The 19,035-nt window shown below is 38.2% G+C and overlaps 3 protein-coding genes and 1 long non-coding RNA gene across 10 annotated transcripts in view; 2 read left to right on the top strand and 2 right to left on the bottom strand.

Moving 5' to 3' along the window:
- Positions 1-11,888, top strand: part of LOC123865320 (putative vitellogenin receptor) — a 43,870-nt gene extending 31,982 nt beyond the window's left edge. For 2 of the 3 annotated variants that reach the window (XM_045906277.1, XM_045906279.1), the window contains 12 exons: positions 2,827-3,008; positions 3,315-3,464; positions 4,111-4,312; positions 4,578-4,727; positions 5,311-5,425; positions 5,787-5,912; positions 6,111-6,343; positions 7,191-7,530; positions 8,037-8,188; positions 9,458-9,547; positions 10,163-10,244; positions 11,601-11,888. In XM_045906277.1, the coding sequence (XP_045762233.1) occupies positions 2,827-3,008; positions 3,315-3,464; positions 4,111-4,312; positions 4,578-4,727; positions 5,311-5,425; positions 5,787-5,912; positions 6,111-6,343; positions 7,191-7,530; positions 8,037-8,188; positions 9,458-9,547; positions 10,163-10,244; positions 11,601-11,717 (1,939 nt within the window). In that variant the 3' untranslated portion in view covers positions 11,718-11,888. The remainder of the gene's footprint in view (positions 1-2,826; positions 3,009-3,314; positions 3,465-4,110; positions 4,313-4,577; positions 4,728-5,310; positions 5,426-5,786; positions 5,913-6,110; positions 6,344-7,190; positions 7,531-8,036; positions 8,189-9,457; positions 9,548-10,162; positions 10,245-11,600) is intronic. The other variant, XM_045906278.1, reaches the window with a different exon arrangement.
- The window catches only part of LOC123865338, a 21,550-nt gene continuing 3,743 nt past the window's right edge, over positions 1,229-19,035 (bottom strand). Inside the window, exons 2-3 of the long non-coding RNA XR_006795963.1 lie at positions 10,028-10,033; positions 1,229-1,563 (exon numbers count right to left, since the gene is read on the bottom strand). This is a non-coding gene — a long non-coding RNA (uncharacterized LOC123865338). The remainder of the gene's footprint in view (positions 1,564-10,027; positions 10,034-19,035) is intronic.
- Positions 12,458-13,900, bottom strand: LOC123865328 (26S proteasome regulatory subunit 8). The gene has a single exon (XM_045906295.1). The coding sequence runs from the start codon at positions 13,735-13,737 to the stop codon at positions 12,529-12,531; it is 1,209 nt and encodes a 402-aa protein (XP_045762251.1). The 5' UTR covers positions 13,738-13,900; the 3' UTR covers positions 12,458-12,528.
- Positions 17,026-19,035, top strand: part of LOC123865326 (MTOR-associated protein MEAK7) — a 17,044-nt gene continuing 15,034 nt past the window's right edge. Inside the window, exons 1-2 of one of the 5 annotated variants that reach the window (XM_045906294.1) lie at positions 17,026-17,176; positions 18,255-18,384. In XM_045906294.1, coding sequence (XP_045762250.1) covers positions 18,256-18,384 — 129 coding nt within the window. In that variant the 5' untranslated portion in view covers positions 17,026-17,176; position 18,255. Of the gene's footprint in view, positions 17,395-18,254; positions 18,418-19,035 lie in introns of all 5 variants that reach the window. The other 4 variants (XM_045906290.1, XM_045906293.1, XM_045906292.1 and 1 more) reach the window with 4 other exon arrangements.

Below are 19,035 nucleotides of genomic sequence, written 5' to 3'. Positions count from 1 at the left end.
ACGACTTGTTTGAACTTCATGGGCTATAAAATGGCCAGTATAAGTATAAAATAAGGTCATTCACCATCCAAACGTTGAAGAGGACACACGTTAACTCTAACTGCAAGAAAACTAACCCTCAAGGTGGACACTACTGCTGAAGAAGCCGCTCAAGTGGTTGTACTACTGCGATCAGGGATGCGACAATGTGATGTGGCACGGCAACTTAATTTGAGTCGTTTTTCCGTGCAGCGGGTATTCCAACGGTTTCAAGAGACTGGGGGCTACATCCGGAGGCATGGATCAGGTCAACGATGCTGCACATCCGAAAGAGACAACCGCTTTATTGTGATATCTTCTTCGCGCAATCGATTCCTTAATGTCGTTAAGCTGCAACGGCAGCCCCGAGAAGTTCGCAGAGTTACAGTGAGCACGTCTACGATTAGAAGAAGGTTGCGAGAGAAGAAAATTGCGGCCCGCGTACCTGCTAGGGGTCGGAAATTAACTGCACAGCATCGCAGGGAAAGGTTGCAATTTGCCCGTGAGCATGTCAACTGAACCCTCGACTAATGGAGGGCTGGACTCTTCTCGGATGTGACAAGAGTATCTTTATTTTGTTATGACGGGCGAAAGAGAGTGTACAGAAGACAAGGCGAACGATTTGCTCAGGCTTGCATAGAAGAATCTTTATTTTGTTATGACGGGCGAAAGAGAGTGTACAGAAGACAAGGCGAACGATTTGCTCAGGCTTGCATAGAAGAAAGAGTAGAATATGGCGGAAGATCGAGCATGTTCTGGGGTGGCATGTCAATCGATGGAAATACGAACTTGTGTGTGTTTCCCGGACTGGAGGAGCTCGTGAACAGGGATCACTGACTGCTCATCGGTACATAACGGAGATTCTAGACGAGCATGGGCACTTTCGGACTGACGCTCTTTCAATTGTTGTAGTTACCGTTACTTTCATTGGAAAACCTCAAATATTTATAAACAATGCTAACCTAAAACGTCGCTACGGTGCGATCTTTTGTAATAAGCCACATTTTAGTTTAGCAAGTCTCCCCAAAAAACGCTACTGTAAACAAATCATTTCTATTCTTCTAGACTAAAATGTGTTTAAATTACAAGAGCCGCATTTAAGTGTTTTGTTATTGATAGTTTTTAGGAACATAACCTAACATATAATGTCGTTAAAGTCTTTTAGAGTCATTTTACTTTAGGAATTATATAATTTTTTTAAGTTCCGTAAAAAGATAAAAAAAGTAAATGCAATCCAAGCCATAAACGTCTTAAAGGGTAATCTAACGACATTTAAGTTATGTAAACATAAGCCGTTGTTAGAAAAAATGCTAGACTAAAAAGCCAAAACTCTCCTGCTATAATTATTATTTACTCTAGAAACTTAAAAATACAGCTATTCGAAAGTGCTCTGTTTGCTCTACATTTCTATAGTTTCAAGTTTTGTATACGTTTATTAGTTATCAAATGGCATCATTTCTTTATAAATTTGCGCTTTTTTGATCATATCTCGAAACTTCGTTTTGGTAGTTAACGACACTTTAGCTTTAGGACGGCAGTATAGTACTCGCAAAACAAGTAGTCCAATCAGAAGTTGCAACATGGCGGTTTGCGCAGGTAAAATACTAGGAGTTTTTTTTCTATTGTGAGATAAACTTGTGCTTGATGAATGACGACGATCATGCCTAAAGCAATAATGAGGTCTGTTGGAGCTCGCTTACCTAGAAGATCCCTATTTACTCTCGCGATGAAGATATTAAGGTTATACGTGGCAGGAAATATGAACTTCGAAGGACATTCCACATCCTAGCGATTCGTATCACGTTGAGCAAAACGTTTCGTATGGGTAGATTGATTGGATTTCGACCACAAAGGGCTGCCAACATTCATGGTTTACAAGTACATACACAAGCCTGACTGAGGTCTGTTTTTTTTTTTATTCATTATAGGCAAGTGCTTAACCAGAATCTCACCTGATGGAAAGTGATGATGTTGCCTAAGATAGGAAGCGTTTATCTAGAAGATGCCTATTCACTCTTGTTTTAAATATACCCGGATTGTAATTGATAGGACACACATATCCCGGAAAAGTATTCCAAACCTTAGCTATGCCTGTGAGAAATGATGACGCAAAACATTTCGTGCGCGTAGATGGAATGTCGACGACATAAGTAATGGTTTTGTAATGCGCGGTCATAAGCCTCGTGTTTAGGTTGGAATACTTGTTTTGTGCGCACTAAAATATTTTGTTGTGTGTGGTGAAGGAAATATTATGTTAGGAATGATTTTGATTTTAACTTATAATAAAAACTAACATTACATATGCATGTAGAAAAAGTTTTGTGTTCAGGGCTCTGTGGTTTTAAATGTGGGAGGTCTCGTTATTGCCAGCAGGGTCTATATTATATCAATTTATAATTTTTCATCGGCATTGGTCTGGTCTGATCTAGTGTGGGCAATCTCGTCAGCTGTGTTGAACTTTGACAGTAGGTACTTACATACTGCGACGCTGAATTTCAGGATGGTCGGTCAGATTTTAGTGCTGCTTATTTTACATTTCTTTAAAAAAAGACAAACTTCATGGCGAACATCTCAGGTACCATATTCCCTAACGCTGATTTTCAGTGGCCACCTTTGAGTCCTATGTTCAGCAGTGACGTGTATCGGTTAATGATGATGATTATATGATTGAACGTAATTGTACCTACCTGCCTATATTTTGTTGTGCTTTGTATGTGTTTTATTCACTAATTTCGTGGTTTTGTGTACTAATTTTGTGGTGTACAATAAAAGTATATTCATTCATTCATTCATGATATCAATCCATAGTTGCAACGGCAAGGTGGACTGTCCGGGCGGTACAGACGAGGACGGCTGTGACTTCCATTGCAACTCCGTGAACAGGTTCCCCTGCAAGCAAGAGAACAAGTGCATCCCAAAGTTGCACGTCTGCAACGGACGCAAGGACTGCGCCGACGGCTCCGACGAGACTATTGAAGCTTGTATCAAAGGTAAAGCTTTTATTTCTATCCAATAAATCAAATCGGAAATGAGGAGTTTCTGCAGGAGAACCAGAATAACTGGCAAGGCTTAGCTGGTGATAAGATTTCTCAGTCATGTTTTATTTCACCCTTAAAGCAAGTGATATTTAATTACTTAAAACGCACAACTTCCAAAAGAGATGTGCATGCCAGGGATCTATCCTTATGGATCCTTCGAATACGAAGCCGCCACACTACCGCTTTTCAAACAATAAGATCAGTCTAAATTATTCTAAATTCTATTGTAAATTACAACAAGCTACTTTGGTTGGACAGTGAACAAAACAGTAGGCCTACACCCGGTCCATGTAACTGAAAGCTGCGGTGACGGGTACCGATGTGACAGCGGCCAGTGCGTGGAGTGGAGACAAGTCTGTGACAATACTACTGATTGCGTCGATGGCTCCGATGAAGGGAAGCTATGTGGTAAGTCTATCTCACTCTTTCTGCCTCTAGCGCTCTTTCAGTCTCTTCCTCAGCATTATTGGGCATCGAGGTGACAGCTGCTAGTGCAGTCGAGACAAGTCTGTGACAATACTACTGATTGCGTCGAAGGCTCCGATTGGGGAAAGCTGTTACAAATTCTTGCTATGGATGTAATCGACTCGCTTCGCTCGCCACCTCCTCTTTCACTCTAGGAACACTTAGTAGCTCCACTTCGTTCAGGATCTTCTAACTTCGCGCTTATAAAATCATTCTAGGGGTAGGGTAGATAACATTGTTTGGAGCAAGGTAGATTATCGTGCTGGTTTAAATTCCATTGCTTGCTTTCGTTTTAGGTTTTGAAAAGCAAAGTGTGCAAGAACTTTTTACTATCTTACCGCAAGGCATCGTCGAGGTCTGCACCAGTACGTAGTCGAAATTCCATCTACCACGTATGAAGCGATTTGCCTCGTTGCTGAATCGAACCGCTAGGATAGATAGATAATATACTTCCGCCATCAGTTTTCCCCTCCACTTCTAATATGGGTACCTTCAAGTCAGGAATGAATCGAGGCGTCTTCTAGACAAGCGCACTCCATCTTAGGCTGCATCATCAAGCCATATTTCTTTAAATCGATTTTTGTTTCAGGCGAGCCATGTAAGTATGGTACATGCAAGCAGATGTGTCATGTCACTCCGCGCGGACATGTCTGCTCGTGCGCTTACGGATACGTGGCGCACGGGAGCACGTGCCGCGACGTGGACGAGTGCGCCCGGCGCCCGTGCTCGCACGTGTGCCACAACGTGCCCGGCTCGTTTGTCTGCGCGTGCCACAGGGGGTACGCTCTGAAGTAAGTAACCTTTAAGGTGTTGGCTGACTCCCACTCGCACTTCACTTCCAAAAATATGCAAATTCCTGAACAACAAATTCCTGAAAGGCAGGCAACGCATCGGCGATTCCTCTGGTGCTGCAAATGTTCATGGGCAGCGGTAATCACTTAACATCAGGTGACCCGCCTGCTCGTTTGCTCGCTATTTCTATTAAAAAATATTAAAATATAAACCGTTTATCTGTGATAGTGTTTTTAAGAAATTGTCAATCTTTTTTCTTTCCAGGGTTGACCGTCGCTCGTGCAAAGCCGTCCGCGGCAGGCTGTCCATCATCTACACGACGGGCAGTTCGATCTGGTCCATCACCAACCACTTACACCACTTGCGATTCCACAGCGATGAAGGAACTTTCAGCGATCTTGACGTTGATGTCAGGTGAGACATGTGTATTCTACATGACGCATACCTGAGGTTTCTGAGGTGTGGAAGGTGTGGAGCGGTGCGCGAGGGGTGTGATGACGTGACGCGAGAGCTCAGTGATTCGTCCACTTGTGATAACTGTCACCCTTCCTTCACTACCGCAGGAGCTTCTCAGTTATGCGCACTATTTGCATATAATACCTACCAACATATTTGAAAAACTTCGCACTGAGCAGATTAATAATAAAAAACTTGCTTATGCTCGCGACTTCGTCCGCGTGGACTACACAAGTTTAACCCCTGTTTTAAACTTTAATTTTAAACCTTAGTAGTTGAATTTTCAAAAATCCTTTCATAGCGGATGTCTAGACCTCGTAATGGCTATCTGCATGCCAAATTTCAGCCCGATCAGTCTAGTAGTTTGAGCTGCGCTTGATAGATCAGTTAGTCAGTCACGCACTTTTTCCTTTGATATATTTAGAAACCCAAGTACCTACATAAATCTGTACGTCTTTCTAAAATGATGCTCATCAACTCGAACACAGTCGGTTTAAAATTACCATTCTTTAAAAGAAAAATTCTTTCTCTGCTTGTCTAGAAACAAAAAGGTGTACGTAACATCAAGTCAGGCGAAGAAACTTTACCAATACGATTTGTTATCCGGACAGGAATCTTCAGCGGATGGTATCACCAACATTGGAATACCAAGCAAGGTGAGGGATTTTTGTGTGATGTCGTTCGATGCTGTCTTGGTTAGCATAATTCTACCACTGGATGCCACATATTCGCTAGCTAAAGCCATCCTCACGATTGAAATTCTGGTGTTTGCGAATCTCAATCGCTTCGCGCACTAGCCTGGGTATATAGTGGGTTATGGTGGGTTATTTATAATATGAAATTGTCTGTTACTTCGAAACAATATAAGGGAATTTGGCACACTTGTCAAAGAAAGACAGACAGACTGACTGACTGACAGACAGATAGACAGCAACGAAGTAATCCTATAAGGGCTTCTTATTTTCTCTGGAGATATGGAGCCTTAAAAAAGTTTAATAAATACCTGTATCGGTTTAGATGGCCTTGGATTGGATAACTGGCAACGTGTACTTCGTGGACGCCAGCCTTGCGGCCGGCTGTGTGCGAGTGTGCAATTTCCAAGCGAAGCGCTGTGCCACGCTGCAGAAACTAGCCTCGGATAAGGTGAGATGTGTTTCCTGACCTATAAAAGTTAACTAGGACGCTAGCAAAAACGAAAACACTATTACACAACATTACTAACAATTCTGACAATTTTAAAATAAGCATAATAAACACTGATTTTTAATAATTCATTAATGATGAATAATATCGATTCTTCCTATCGGCAATCTATAAAAAACTGATCAATTTGCTCCCCAGGTCACCGCGTTGGCCATAGACCCGGCAAACCGTGTAATGTTCTACTGTGTAAGTGGAGCAGACAAAGCCATAACCATAGTGCGCTGGGCATCACTCTCTGGCGGAAACGCATCAGACCTGGTCTCCGCCAGCAGCTGTTCCGCTCTAACGGTGGACTCCTTCAGCCAGGTGCTGTACATCGCGTCCGAACAGCCGTCGAGTATACTGGAAGTCAGCTATCTCGACAAAAAGCCGTAAGTATGATTGATTCATAAGTCATAAGTGACATGAATTCTTTTACTGGCAGAGTTTTCCCTCATCGCTGTTATGACAGATTTTGAACAAACCTTTTTTAAATCACAGACCTCGATGAATACCTGAATAGTAAATCTACTAATATCAAGTATTATTGTTTCATATATTCAAATATATCAACCCCAATAAAAGAATATTTATTTATTTACTAGCTGATGCCCGCGACTTCGTCCGCGTGGATTTACGTTTTTCAAAATCCAGCGGGAACTCTTTCATTTTCCGGGATAAAAAGTAGCCTATGTGGCAATCCTGGATATAATCTATCTCTGTTCCAAATTTCAGCCAAATCCGTCCAGTAGTTTTTGCGTGATTGAGTAACAAACATCCAAACATCCACCTTTTCACATTTTTATAATATTAATTAGGATATTAATATTACTACTAGATGATGCCCGCGACTTCATCGGCTTGCATTCAAGTTTTTTTTTAATATCTTGGGAATGCTTTGTCATTCCAGGATAAAAAGAAGCCTATATTAGTCTCCGAAACGCAGGCTATATCTGTAATAAAATTCACAAATATTGGTTAGACAGATTGTCCTTTTAGAATCCCGTGGGAACTCTTTGATTATCCGGGATAAAAACAGCCTATGTTTGCAAGCTATCTTTATACCAAATTTCGTCAAAATTGGGCTATGATAATCTAGGAGACAGACAGACACACTTTCGCATTTATAATATTAGTATGGATATGGAATTTAAACACTTATATTTTAAGCTTGTTAAGACATGTAATAAATTCTCCCGACTCCACGTAAAAGCGCAACACTACATGACCCAGATACAGATTTTATTCCAGAAAAATAGTTCTTCCCCTCGCCGACAAACAAAACGTGGCTTCACCTCGCGACATGGCGTTATTCGAAGACCACATTTATTATCTGAACAACATCCACCTGAGCCGTTGTCCGCTCTTCGGTCGCACAATTTGCGAAGATTACGACCACGTCAATGCGACCAACTTTGCCATTCGTCACCAAAGCGTACAAAGAGACGATATTATCAACGATTGCGAGGCAAATGTTTGCTCAAATGTTTGCGTGCTGGGACAAAGCGGGCCGGAGTGCGTTTGTCACGATGGAAGTATTTCGAGCGACGGAATGTGCCCGTTGGTGAAGACGAGTGAGGTAAGCTCTTTATTCATAAATATACGACTCGTATCTATATATTTAATCAGCCAAAAGAACAACAAACAGAGAACAATAGTCTCCAGAGAACCAAGGAGTCAACCAAAGTAAATACTCCTTGGTTATTCGAGACCCAGGTTCCCTCTTTTTAAATCCAGCTTAATAATATCTATGTTGGCTGCACGGGGCGCTGCCTCAGCTTGATGTGGCGGCTCCCTGCGACTCGTTTGATTCGTCTGTCCAGGTGGACAGTTTGTCGGACCGACTTGACGGATGTTCCGTCATGACCTGATAGATCCAAAAAAAGTAGGGGTTTCCAAAATTTTTTTATTTGCTGTCGTGTCGAATGGGATACAAATGAAAGAGAAAAAAATCTGAGTTCATAAATATATTAACTAGGATGTTAAATACACTGAACTATTGAAAAACTATTTTACTCTATCGGCAATTCGAGGGTGGTAGTCGGGTTTTAGAGCTGTTGTCACTTTATTTTGTTTAATTTCCAGCTGGCCTTATTCAACGGTTGGACGTACCAAGAGTATAAGAGCCACTCTGTGTCGTACGCGATGGTCGCGGTGGTGCTATTTCTGTTCGCGCTCTACCTTTGCCTCTTTGTGTACTGCCACAGAATCAAGAAGAATAGAGCGGACAACATGCAGTACGTATACTCCTATCACAGGCATAGCGCATAACTGAGTAGGCTCCTGTGGTAGTGCAGCGGTGCGGGTGGGTGACAGTGGTCACAATCTCGATCACCGCCGTAAGGTCGCCGGCTTATCGGTGTTTTATAGGATATATTTCGGAGAGTGTGCACAGGAACTTTTCGATCTTGTCCCCCCTTCACCATTTTACCACCGAACCGCAAGACGTCGGGCGAGTTTCCATCCTTACGTCGTTGACATTCCATCTACACGCACGAAACGTTTTGCGTCTTCATTCCTCATACGCATGGCTAAGGTTTGGAATACTCTTCCGCGATCTGTGTTTCCTACCAATTACAATCCGGGTATCTTTAAAACAAGAGTGAATAGGCACCTTCTAGGTAAACGCGTCCCATCTTAGACCACATCATCAATTTCCATCAGGTGTGATTGTGGTCAAGCGCTTACCTATAGTGAATAAAAAATAAAAAAAACAAGTTGACGAATCACTGAGCTCTCGCGCCACGTCATCACTCCCTCTCGCACCGCTCCACTACCGCAGGAACCTCAGGTACATGCGTTATGCCTGTAGTATAGTTTGTTTGACAGAATAGGAATTTATTGGTGTGCGGCTAAATCCACACTTCTATACTATAATATGTGTCACATGTGTGAAGACAACTCCTGCGATCCAAATACCAAAATTTCAGGTTTGTAATTCGTTTCGTTTACGATGTAAGGATGTATGGGTTTAATGAAAACTGCCAGACCCCATTCAGGTTAGCCCGCTTCCATCTTAGACTGCATCATCACTTACCACCAGGAGAGATTGCAGTCAAGGGCTAACATATATCTGAATAAAAATAAAAACAAGCTAGAGTCCCGTGACACACGACTAGACAGACAGACAAACAGGTAGATAGCAGAATGACTTTAATAGGGCTCAGTTTTACCCTTTGGATACGGAACCCTTAAAATATATTAGGGTATATTCAACTCACACTTAGACACTTAAATGAGTTAAAAAATTGATTTATACTTAACTTGTTGAATTTGGTCTAAAGTTTAAATTGAAAAAAGACAATCAAAAGGTCAAAATCAATGAATTCCGGATGATAAAAAAAAAACACCCGGCTGAGTTTGTTGTTCGCCCTTCTCAGACCTGGGCGCGTTTGGAACCCTCGTAGCTAGTTTTAAGTTAACGTAATTAACTTCACTATATCATTGTTTGACAATCAGAACTTCCGGTAATATGAATGGTCAATTAACCATTTTCTCTATTACAGAGTGAGATACAAGAACACATCGGAAGGTGCAGCGCACAACTCGAGCCCCTTCATAGAGATCGCAGACACTGCTGGCCTTAACACTGTCAAGTAAGAATTCTTGTACCAAAATTCTGTAGGACTATGAGTAGGCACTAGGCAGATATTGCAAAGATATTTTTTTTTTAATTTCTTCTGTGTATGATATCATGCAACCAGTGTTCCGACTATGAGCAAATGACGGGTTGGAAGAAACAAATAATAAAATAGAAAAAAGATCAATTGCCATTCCTGACTGAGAGGAATCAGCAAGAAACTCGGCGTTTGCTCTATTCAAAAATTTAATGAACAATATTAAGCCATGTACCTACGTAGCTGTATACGGTTTCGGTTTTGTAATTAAATATTTTTTATGTAAAATACATAAGTAATCTTAGGTTTTGTATTTATTCATTTATGTTTTTGTATTAACGTTATTGTACCTATGAGTACTTTTGACGATCATATTTTTGGTTACATTAACTTAGCTTGATTTTTCTACAGCTTCAAAATACTATACAAGAGGTCTATTTTTGATACCAAAATTCCAACCTAATTCTTGATGAAAAAGGCTAGACAGACAAACAGACAACGAACCCTCATTATATAGAATTGCAAAAATAATACATTATTAGCATTCTTTTTTTAAGGAAAAACCTTTTAAATAATTCTTAATTGTTGTTCCAGTGGCACTGCTCATGAGTTCGTAAATCCGCTGCAGTTTGTGAGGAACCATTGGCAGGAATCCTTTTACATGAAAAAACCTATTGTAAGTTAGCAAAAATCTTTGCTTTCAGTTTTGCACCCCATCATTGGCTCACTCAAAAAAAAAAAACATATTATTTTTACAAGTACTTTTGAATTGTCAAATGCATCTACCACTGGTTCGGAATGCCACTCCTGAGCCTGGGTCTCCTTTCAGAATTTGAAACTTTCCTTGTTTCTAATCTGAACTCTTAAGATATGGACAGTGACGGATTAAGACTATTTGATGCCCTAAGCAATCCATGCCTGTGGCCCCCCTATCCGTATGTCAACTAGAATTGGTCTTTAAACCTTACCCTCCTAAAAACATTAGTTTTTTTGTAAATTAAGATGATGATATGTAACGTACTTTAGAATTGGAGTAGGTGCGATAACAACCAAAAACCGGCCAAGTGCGAGTCAGACTCGCGCACTGAGGGTTCCGTACTCGAGCATTTTTTCCAACATTTTGCACGATAAATCAAAATCTATTATACAGAAAAATAAATAAAAATCTGTTACTTACAGACAGACAGACGGACGGACGGACGGACGGACGGACAGACAGACAGACAGACAGAGGTACGGAACCCTAACAAAGCATAATTTATATAATTACTGAAATGTGCCTTGCGGCTTTCGGGGGCATTTGAATTATTGTCGAATGCACAAGCGGGCAGCAAGTGGGCAAGCGGGAATGGGGTTATGACTCTAGGTCGGTTTCTATGACAACTTAAAACGCGCGAATTTTCAAATTAGTCCTAGAAACTTTTTTTGGAGACGTGATGCCCTAAGGACGAATTTTTTTTGTGCTTCTTCTGGGTGCCCCCTCAGACGTGATGCCCTAGGCAATTGCTTAATTTGATTAAGGGTTAATCCGTCACTGGATATGGAACACTTTTAATATGGGTACCTTCAAGTCAAGAATGAATAGGCAACTTCTAGGCAAGTGTGCGCCATCTTAGGCTGTATCATCACTTGTTAACAGGTCTGATTATAGCCAAGTGCTAGTCTAATTTAAAAAAGAAGTGTTTAACCATAGTCCACTACGCTGGTCAAGTGTGGTTGGTAGTTTTCACACACCTTTGGCATTATGGTGAACTCTAAGACATGCAGGTTTCCTCGCAATGTTTTCCTTCAGTTAATTGCATAGAGTAGGATGTATATTATGAACACACATACCTAACTTCGAAAAGTTAGAGATGCATGCCTGGGATCGAACTCCTGACCTTCCAAATAGCTTCATACTTAACTTTGGAAAGTTAAGGATAGCACCCAACCTTCCGAATAGAAGATGGACCTCATAATCATGAGGCTATCAGGGCTCTTTGATATTTAAATGTTGTAATTCTAATTGATTTACTATAATTTTTTATCACAGGGTACAGCTGGCCTCGCGTTCGACACACAGCAAGACCTCTCCGATACAGAATCAGATTTGGATGTGAGAGAAACCAAAAGATTTCTTAACAATAATAATAATTTAAATCAAATCTAATTCATAATAATGTTTGAATGCTTGTGTTAATATCTGAAAGATTGTATAATTTATCAGTAGTTCAAAGAAAAGTGTATTGATTGCATGTTTAATTTATTATGTTGAAGCATAATGAAAGAAGCTACTTCTATTTTTATGTAATATGAATTTGAATATAATTTTATTTTTGCACTATTTGTTTCATTTTTCACTAATCCTTTTTTTTGCCCTGAATCCTGAGAACAAAGTATTATCCACTATTACAAATGTGAAAGTGTATGTCTGCTCAGGTGTGTAGCTTTTCATGGCAGACATCTCTGGCCTAGTACTCTATTTGTGCCAACTGTACATGTTACAAGTGTTATGGCATTAGTCAGCATTTTATATCAATATTAGTTGCAAAATCAGTGGCCTATGCTCTAGAATGCAAGCAATAGCTGCACCAAATAATAATCGTGACTTTGTCCATGTGGATTTAGGTCTTTTTAAACTGTGGGAACTCTGATTTTCTGGGATAAAAACTAGCCTATGTTTTTCCCAGGGATGCAAACTATCTCTGTATCAAATTTCATCAAAATTGTGCTATGTAAAACTAACAGACAGACACTTTGGTGCTTACAATATTAATATGGATTGGAATTTTGAGTCAAAATGCATTGCAATTTGCATCCCAAAGAATAGGGTGCTGTGCTACATTTTTCAATTAGAAATTGAAATGTAATGAACATACCAAGAATTCTATGAAATGAAACAAGAATTATATGATAAGACCAAGTTTATCATTTTCTATTACATTAAAATTAAATATTAAGAAAAAATATAAAAGCAAAAGTTACTTCCACAATTTCTTGATGGACATATTCTTTTCGGAATCTTTCTGCATCACCTTGGCGACTGCCATCTCAAAGTCCTCCTGAGTGACGTGGACTCTGCGCTCTCGGAGGGCATACATGCCAGCCTCTGTGCACACACCCTTGACTTCTGCACCAGACGCTCCAGGCATGAGCTCCGCTATCTTCCTCAAATTGATGCCTCTAGTAAGATTCATCTTTCGAGAGTGAATCTTCAAAATATCCAATCGAGCTTCCTCATTCGGTGGAGGGAACTCAATCTTCCTGTCAATACGACCGGGTCTCAACAATGCTGGGTCCAAAATATCAATACGATTGGTGGCCATGATAACTTTAATATTCTTTGTGGCTTCAAACCCGTCCAGCTGATTGAGAAGCTCTAACATAGTTCTCTGTACCTCTGAGTCACCCCCACTGCCAGACTCAATACGAGATGAACCGATTGAATCAATTTCATCCATGAAAATTATAGATGGTGCATGCTCTCGAGCCATTACGAAGAGTTCTCGTACCATACGACTTCCTTCTCCAATGAACTTCTGCACTAATTCAGAACCAGAGACACGGATGAAAGTGCATTCAGTGTGATGAGCGACCGCACGGGCTAACAAGGTCTTACCGGTGCCCGGTGGTCCATACAAGAGTACACCTTTAGGTTGTGCGATACCTAACGCGTCAAACAGCTCAGGATGTTTCACCGGCAGTTCAATAACCTCCTTGATCTCTTTAATTTGCTTGTCCAAGCCTCCTACCATTTCGTAAGTTGAATCCGGAACCTTCTCTACCATCATAAGAGAGACAAGTGGGTCGACTTTGTTTGGCAGGATTTTGTGGAGCGTGTAACTTTCGTTGCGGAGTGCGACGCGGCAGTTGGCCGTAACATCGTTGATATCGACGTTTTTGTCCAGATCTACAACAAACTTGCCTTCGGGGTGCACTTTGACTAGCACCTTCTTCTTGTCCATCGGCTTCACGACCTCGCCAACATAGGACCCCTGTTCCTGCAGAAGTTGCAGCTCCTCGCGCAACATACGCACTTTAGCGTTGAGTTCATTTCTTTGTGCTTGAAGACGTCGAAGATTTTGGGACTTTTCAGCGACGATGAGTTGCAACTCTTCGATTTTTGTTGTGTAGTACGGCCGAAAGCCTTCGCCCTTTACGGAATCCACCTCCATTTTAGTGAGCGTCATCTTGATATATTCTGTTACATTCAATATTTAAATGATAATCTTAAATATTTATTCACAATTAAATAAAATATCTCGCAGTTACACTCGTTTTTTCTTGTTTTTAAAATATTTGACAAGTTTTCCAAGTCATGGTGGCCAGGGTGGCAAGACTAAATGTCAAAAACTTACTAAAATCATCTTCACCCTACAACATTTTTCAACATCTTCGTTCAACATTGTGATTGTTCTGAAATATGTAAACTAAAAGTAGATTAGAATATTATATCATGTGTAATAGACTACAGGCCCATGTTTAAAAATGGGTGGGTCATATGAACCACCAGGTGACGTATACAGGACGATATAAGAGCATAAAATAATAAGTTTCAGTACTATGCCGTCACTTGTAAGCTGTCCAACAGAGTGCTGGTGAGAATTGAAAAGTGCAGGTAGAGTGAGTACATTTTGGTCATATATTTTTGTACGGCATTTTTACCATCGATAGATCCATGAAAAATAATAAGAAAGCGCGCAGTGCCGTAAAAAAATGGTGCGCCACAAAGTCAGTAAATGTTTTGATTTTCTGACAATTTCCGGGGTAAATTTGGTCATTTAATTCTGTACGGCACTAGTTTCATACTGTTTCAATACAGCCTCTAATCCATTATACCGCAACGCCGTACAAAAATCATGCGACAAGGGGAAAAAATTGAGGGTAGCAACCCCCTCTCTTTCCGTGGTCCGGGGGGTGATTTGAAACAACATAAAATTAATTTATTTTGAAAGTGTTTTATGCATAGATAATATTTTTTTACATGCCGTACATTTTCGTTGGTCCAAAGGTTTGTAGGGGATGTGGATATTATATACACACCCGTTCACTTCAGTTAGACGGCATAGTGATTTTATCATATTATCAATTGTTCTCTTCAAAAATATGTTAATGCCGTACAGTATCAGATGGCCATAAAGTACTACACCCTTAAAATGGTAGCGTCATTTTCATCAGCCTAAAAGATATGGTCTGCATTAAAATGTACGGCATAATTTTTTCCTAATTTATTTATCTTAATACTATTTAAAACAAGGGAAAAGCGTAGAAAATTGCTATATTTTATTAATCTATGAATATTTAAACTTTTGCAATAATTTGAAAAATTTCAGTTTTTGTATTTATCTATAATTTTTTTTAGAACAGTTTCTTTTGAACGGGAATACTATATAACAATAGTATTTTACACTATCATGTTAAAAAAAAAGTTGCCGTACAGAGTCAAATGATTTTACAGCTTTAAAAATTAAGTATACCATGAAATTAAGATAATTATTGATACACATTCAAATGAACACTAATTTTTTTACGGCATTATTTTTAATAGTACTTTTGAGTGCTAGATAATGTTTTGGAACCAAAGCCGTACTTTCTCAAATCACCCCCCGGACCACGGAAAGAGAGGGGGTTGCTACCCTCAATTTTTTCCCCTTGTCGCATGATTTTTGTACGGCGTTGCGGAATAATGGATTAGAGGCTGTATTGAAACAGTATGAAACTAGTGCCGTACAGAATTAAATGACCAAATTTACCCCGGAAATTGTCAGAAAATCAAAACATTTACTGACTTTGTGGCGCACCATTTTTTTACGGCACTGCGCGCTTTCTTATTATTTTTCATGGATCTATCGATGGTAAAAATGCCGTACAAAAATATATGACCAAAATGTACTCACTCTACCTGCACTTTTCAATTCTCACCAGCACTCTGTTGGACAGCTTACAAGTGACGGCATAGTGCTGAAACTTATTATTTTATGCTCTTATATCGTCCTGTATACGTCACCTGGTGGTTCATATGACCCACCCATTTTTAAACATGGGCCTGTAGTCTATAACTTTTCATGTAAATAGCCTAATGTTATGACATAGGCAGCTGAATATATTTTATGTAAGGGGCATGAGATGGGCCTGCCCGCGAAATTCAAATTTAATTTGGTTTTTCGCAATTTGTAAACTAATACGACAACGTAGGCTTATGGCATTTTGTTTACGACAATAACAGTATTATCCTCACAGGTTTATATAAAAATTTTTACTTGAAAGGGTCCAGTTTAAGAAATTAATTCTAGTATCGACTAAATTGTGAGAATAGTCGATACTAGGATTAATTTCTTAAACTGGACCCTTTCAAGTTAAGATTTTTATATAAACCTATGAGAATAATACTGTTATTGTCGCAAACAAAATACCATAAGCCTACGTTGTCGTATTAGTTTACAAATTGCGAAAAACCAAATTAAATTTGCATTTCGCGGGCAGGCCCGTCGCTTCTACCTATTTTAATAATTTCTACTAATTAAGTAGGATATTAAAGTATGGTAACATAATTTATATGTTCAGGAATATGTTGCTTAAACAATTTTTAATTTAGTATGCCTATGAATGATTATAGAAATTTGAATAAATATTTTACAGTATTATCTAAAGATTCTTACAATTAATTAATCTATTAAAATATTAGAATACATTTTTAAGATAAAAATGCGGTTGATTACGAGTCTATGTGTTACAGGAAAAATAAAAATATTGACTTTTTATGGAAAGTCTGGATGTCTGTTTTGACTAGGTGGTTAGATTGTAATACGCACGACATGAACTTGGTGGATTTAAGCAAACTCTTTGTACTTATGTATTTTTTTAAAGTTAATAACTACAATGACTTCTTGTTTTCCTTAGGTATCTAGGTAGGCAGTAAAAATATATTTCAGTGATACCAAATATTTTATTCCCTCGGTATAGGAAACTTGATAATTGTAACTTGCGTTTGGGTATGTAAATGTATTGCATTCTTAACAGAAGAATATTTTTTGTTATGTAATCTATATCTATTAGGTAATATTATAGTTAATTGTAAATAGAAAAAAATGTTATTTTTTGGTTTGTTTCTAATCGATAAACTATGAAACTACTGAACCAATAATTTTAATAATTCTTTCACAAATATAAAATTGCTTTATTTTTAAAAATCTAAATCCACGCGGGCGAAGCTGCGGGCATCATTAATAAAATTAATTAATAAAACACACAATAATTATTGTAGCTATGATTCATATAAACGATTTGGTTCTTAATTTGATCACAATCAACGTCTAGATTTAGTTATTGATAAGCGTTTTTAATCTTAGATAAAAATGACGCATGTGAGTTTGATAAACAATTACCTATTAGTTTTGTTAACGTAAACACAGTTCAAATATTTACACTACTCCCGCGATAGTTTATTTCCAAGTCAAAATTACGAGCGATAAAGCCAAGCGAGCCGCCAATCAGTGGCTGGCTTTTTGGACTGTAGCACGAGTTTCCGTTTCATGGTTTAGAAAAAATCAGAGAGTGCACCGTCAGAGTGAACGAGTGGTACTATTGTTATCAGTGACAGCAAAAAAGTAAATAAAATTATCTTGACAGGTAACCTCACCTTGAACTAATCAATCGGTAATTTTGTCAACAAATTAAATATTGATTCATTATATTTTAATAAAACAACATTTAATGTTGTGTGTTATATTATTTTAAACAAACTACGTGCATTTATAGTTAATTTAAGATAGTTGATGAGTTAAAAATCTAATAACATGTCATAAAAAGTAAAACGGTTTAAAAAATTGATTTTGTGGGAAAAACAGGTAATATATGCGTAATATTTTATTTATTTTCATTAATTTTCATACATAATTTGCGCGGATTTAAGTGTTTCTCGAGTGCGATGTATTATTTTTACGTAGTTAGGTAGTGTTCCCATAGTAAGAAAAAAGTCGCATAGTTAACTTTAATATAAACAAATGGCCGTGAAACTACCACTATACTCGTGACTCTGAATCATACATATTGATGAGTTTTTAAATTAAAAAATAAGTTTAACTGATACAAAACATACAATGCTTTTTAATATACTTTTATCTGTGTGACTTATTAAATTTCTCTAATGTTTTCAGTCTATTTTTATGTCTCAGTATAGGTATAGGTACGTCAAAAATTACGTAGTTACCCTTCCAGTATAGCAGCTCTACACCTACATATTTCTTTCCATTCTGACAGGGCTATATTGTAACCCTAATTATAAACTCACTGAAGAATAATTAAAAGATGACTACAAAAATATTTGAAAGATAAGGCTACAGAGACAAGTTATTGAGTATAGTATAATTTAACTAGATGATGCCTGAGACTGCAACAGTGTTAATATTATGTTTTTGAATCCTGCAGGAATTCATTTATAATATTATAAATATGAAAGTGTGTCACTCTAACCATTTTACAACCTGTTTATTACAGGGATAGCTTATGTCCTGGGGCTGGATATAAGCTATTTTTTGTGCTAGAAAACGAAAGATTTCCCATTGGATTCTAAAAAACTAAATCTACAGGAATGAAGTTGTGTTAATCATCAAATAATTAATTATTAATTTCAAAAACATTTTTAAGCTTTACAATATCATTTTAATACCATTTTTCATTCATTAACCATCTTTATTATTTATCATAGAATGGGCAATACCAGCAAAAAGCTGGCAGCAAAATGCACTCTCCTCACAAAAGAAGAGCCAAAGTATGTAGCGGCAACATTCAGAGCAGCCAGCAAGAACTCAGAGCGTATTCGAGAGGAGGACCTCATCGTGAGTGGCAAAATAGACCCAGTGTCATTAGAAGTTCGTTCATTTTATGTTCATTTTTACTTTTTAGTTTCCTTTGAGTTTGTTTCCGTGACTGCTTTCTATCAGTCAGTTTTAGATGATTTATTTTACTGGTTAATTTAAAAGTTTCACAAATTAAATAAAATTCATACAAAATATATTATAAATGTGAATGTGTGTCAGTCTGTTGACTTTTTACTGCTCAGTTGCTGAATACATCTTGACGAAATTTGACACAGATAGTTTGTATCCTGGAGTTACAAAGGATATTTATGATCCTGAAAAATCAAAGAACCCTCATATAATTTTTAAAAACCTAAATCCATGAGGACGGAGTCGTGGGCTTAAATAACTTTGTCTACAATTTTATTAAAAAGTTCACAACACTACACTTATAATCAAAACAAAAAAAATTATAGACTAGCGCTTGACTACAATCAAACCTAGTATCAAGTGATGATGCAGCCTAAGATGGAACATGCATGTCTCGAAAATGCAAATGAAATGAAATGAAAGTCAAGAGGGAATAGTCAAGTAAAATAATTATGAAATAAAATGAGAAAAAGAAATTTTGAAATAAGTATTCAAATATCTTGAAAATTGCAGGACTGGTGGGTTTTGAACCTCCATCTC

Source organism: Maniola jurtina, chromosome 5, assembly GCF_905333055.1.
Source record: "Maniola jurtina chromosome 5, ilManJurt1.1, whole genome shotgun sequence".
In the NCBI taxonomy this organism is placed as follows: domain Eukaryota; kingdom Metazoa; phylum Arthropoda; class Insecta; order Lepidoptera; family Nymphalidae; genus Maniola; species Maniola jurtina.
Note: the sequence above shows the minus strand (reverse complement) of the source record. Positions and strands in the feature narration are given on the sequence as shown.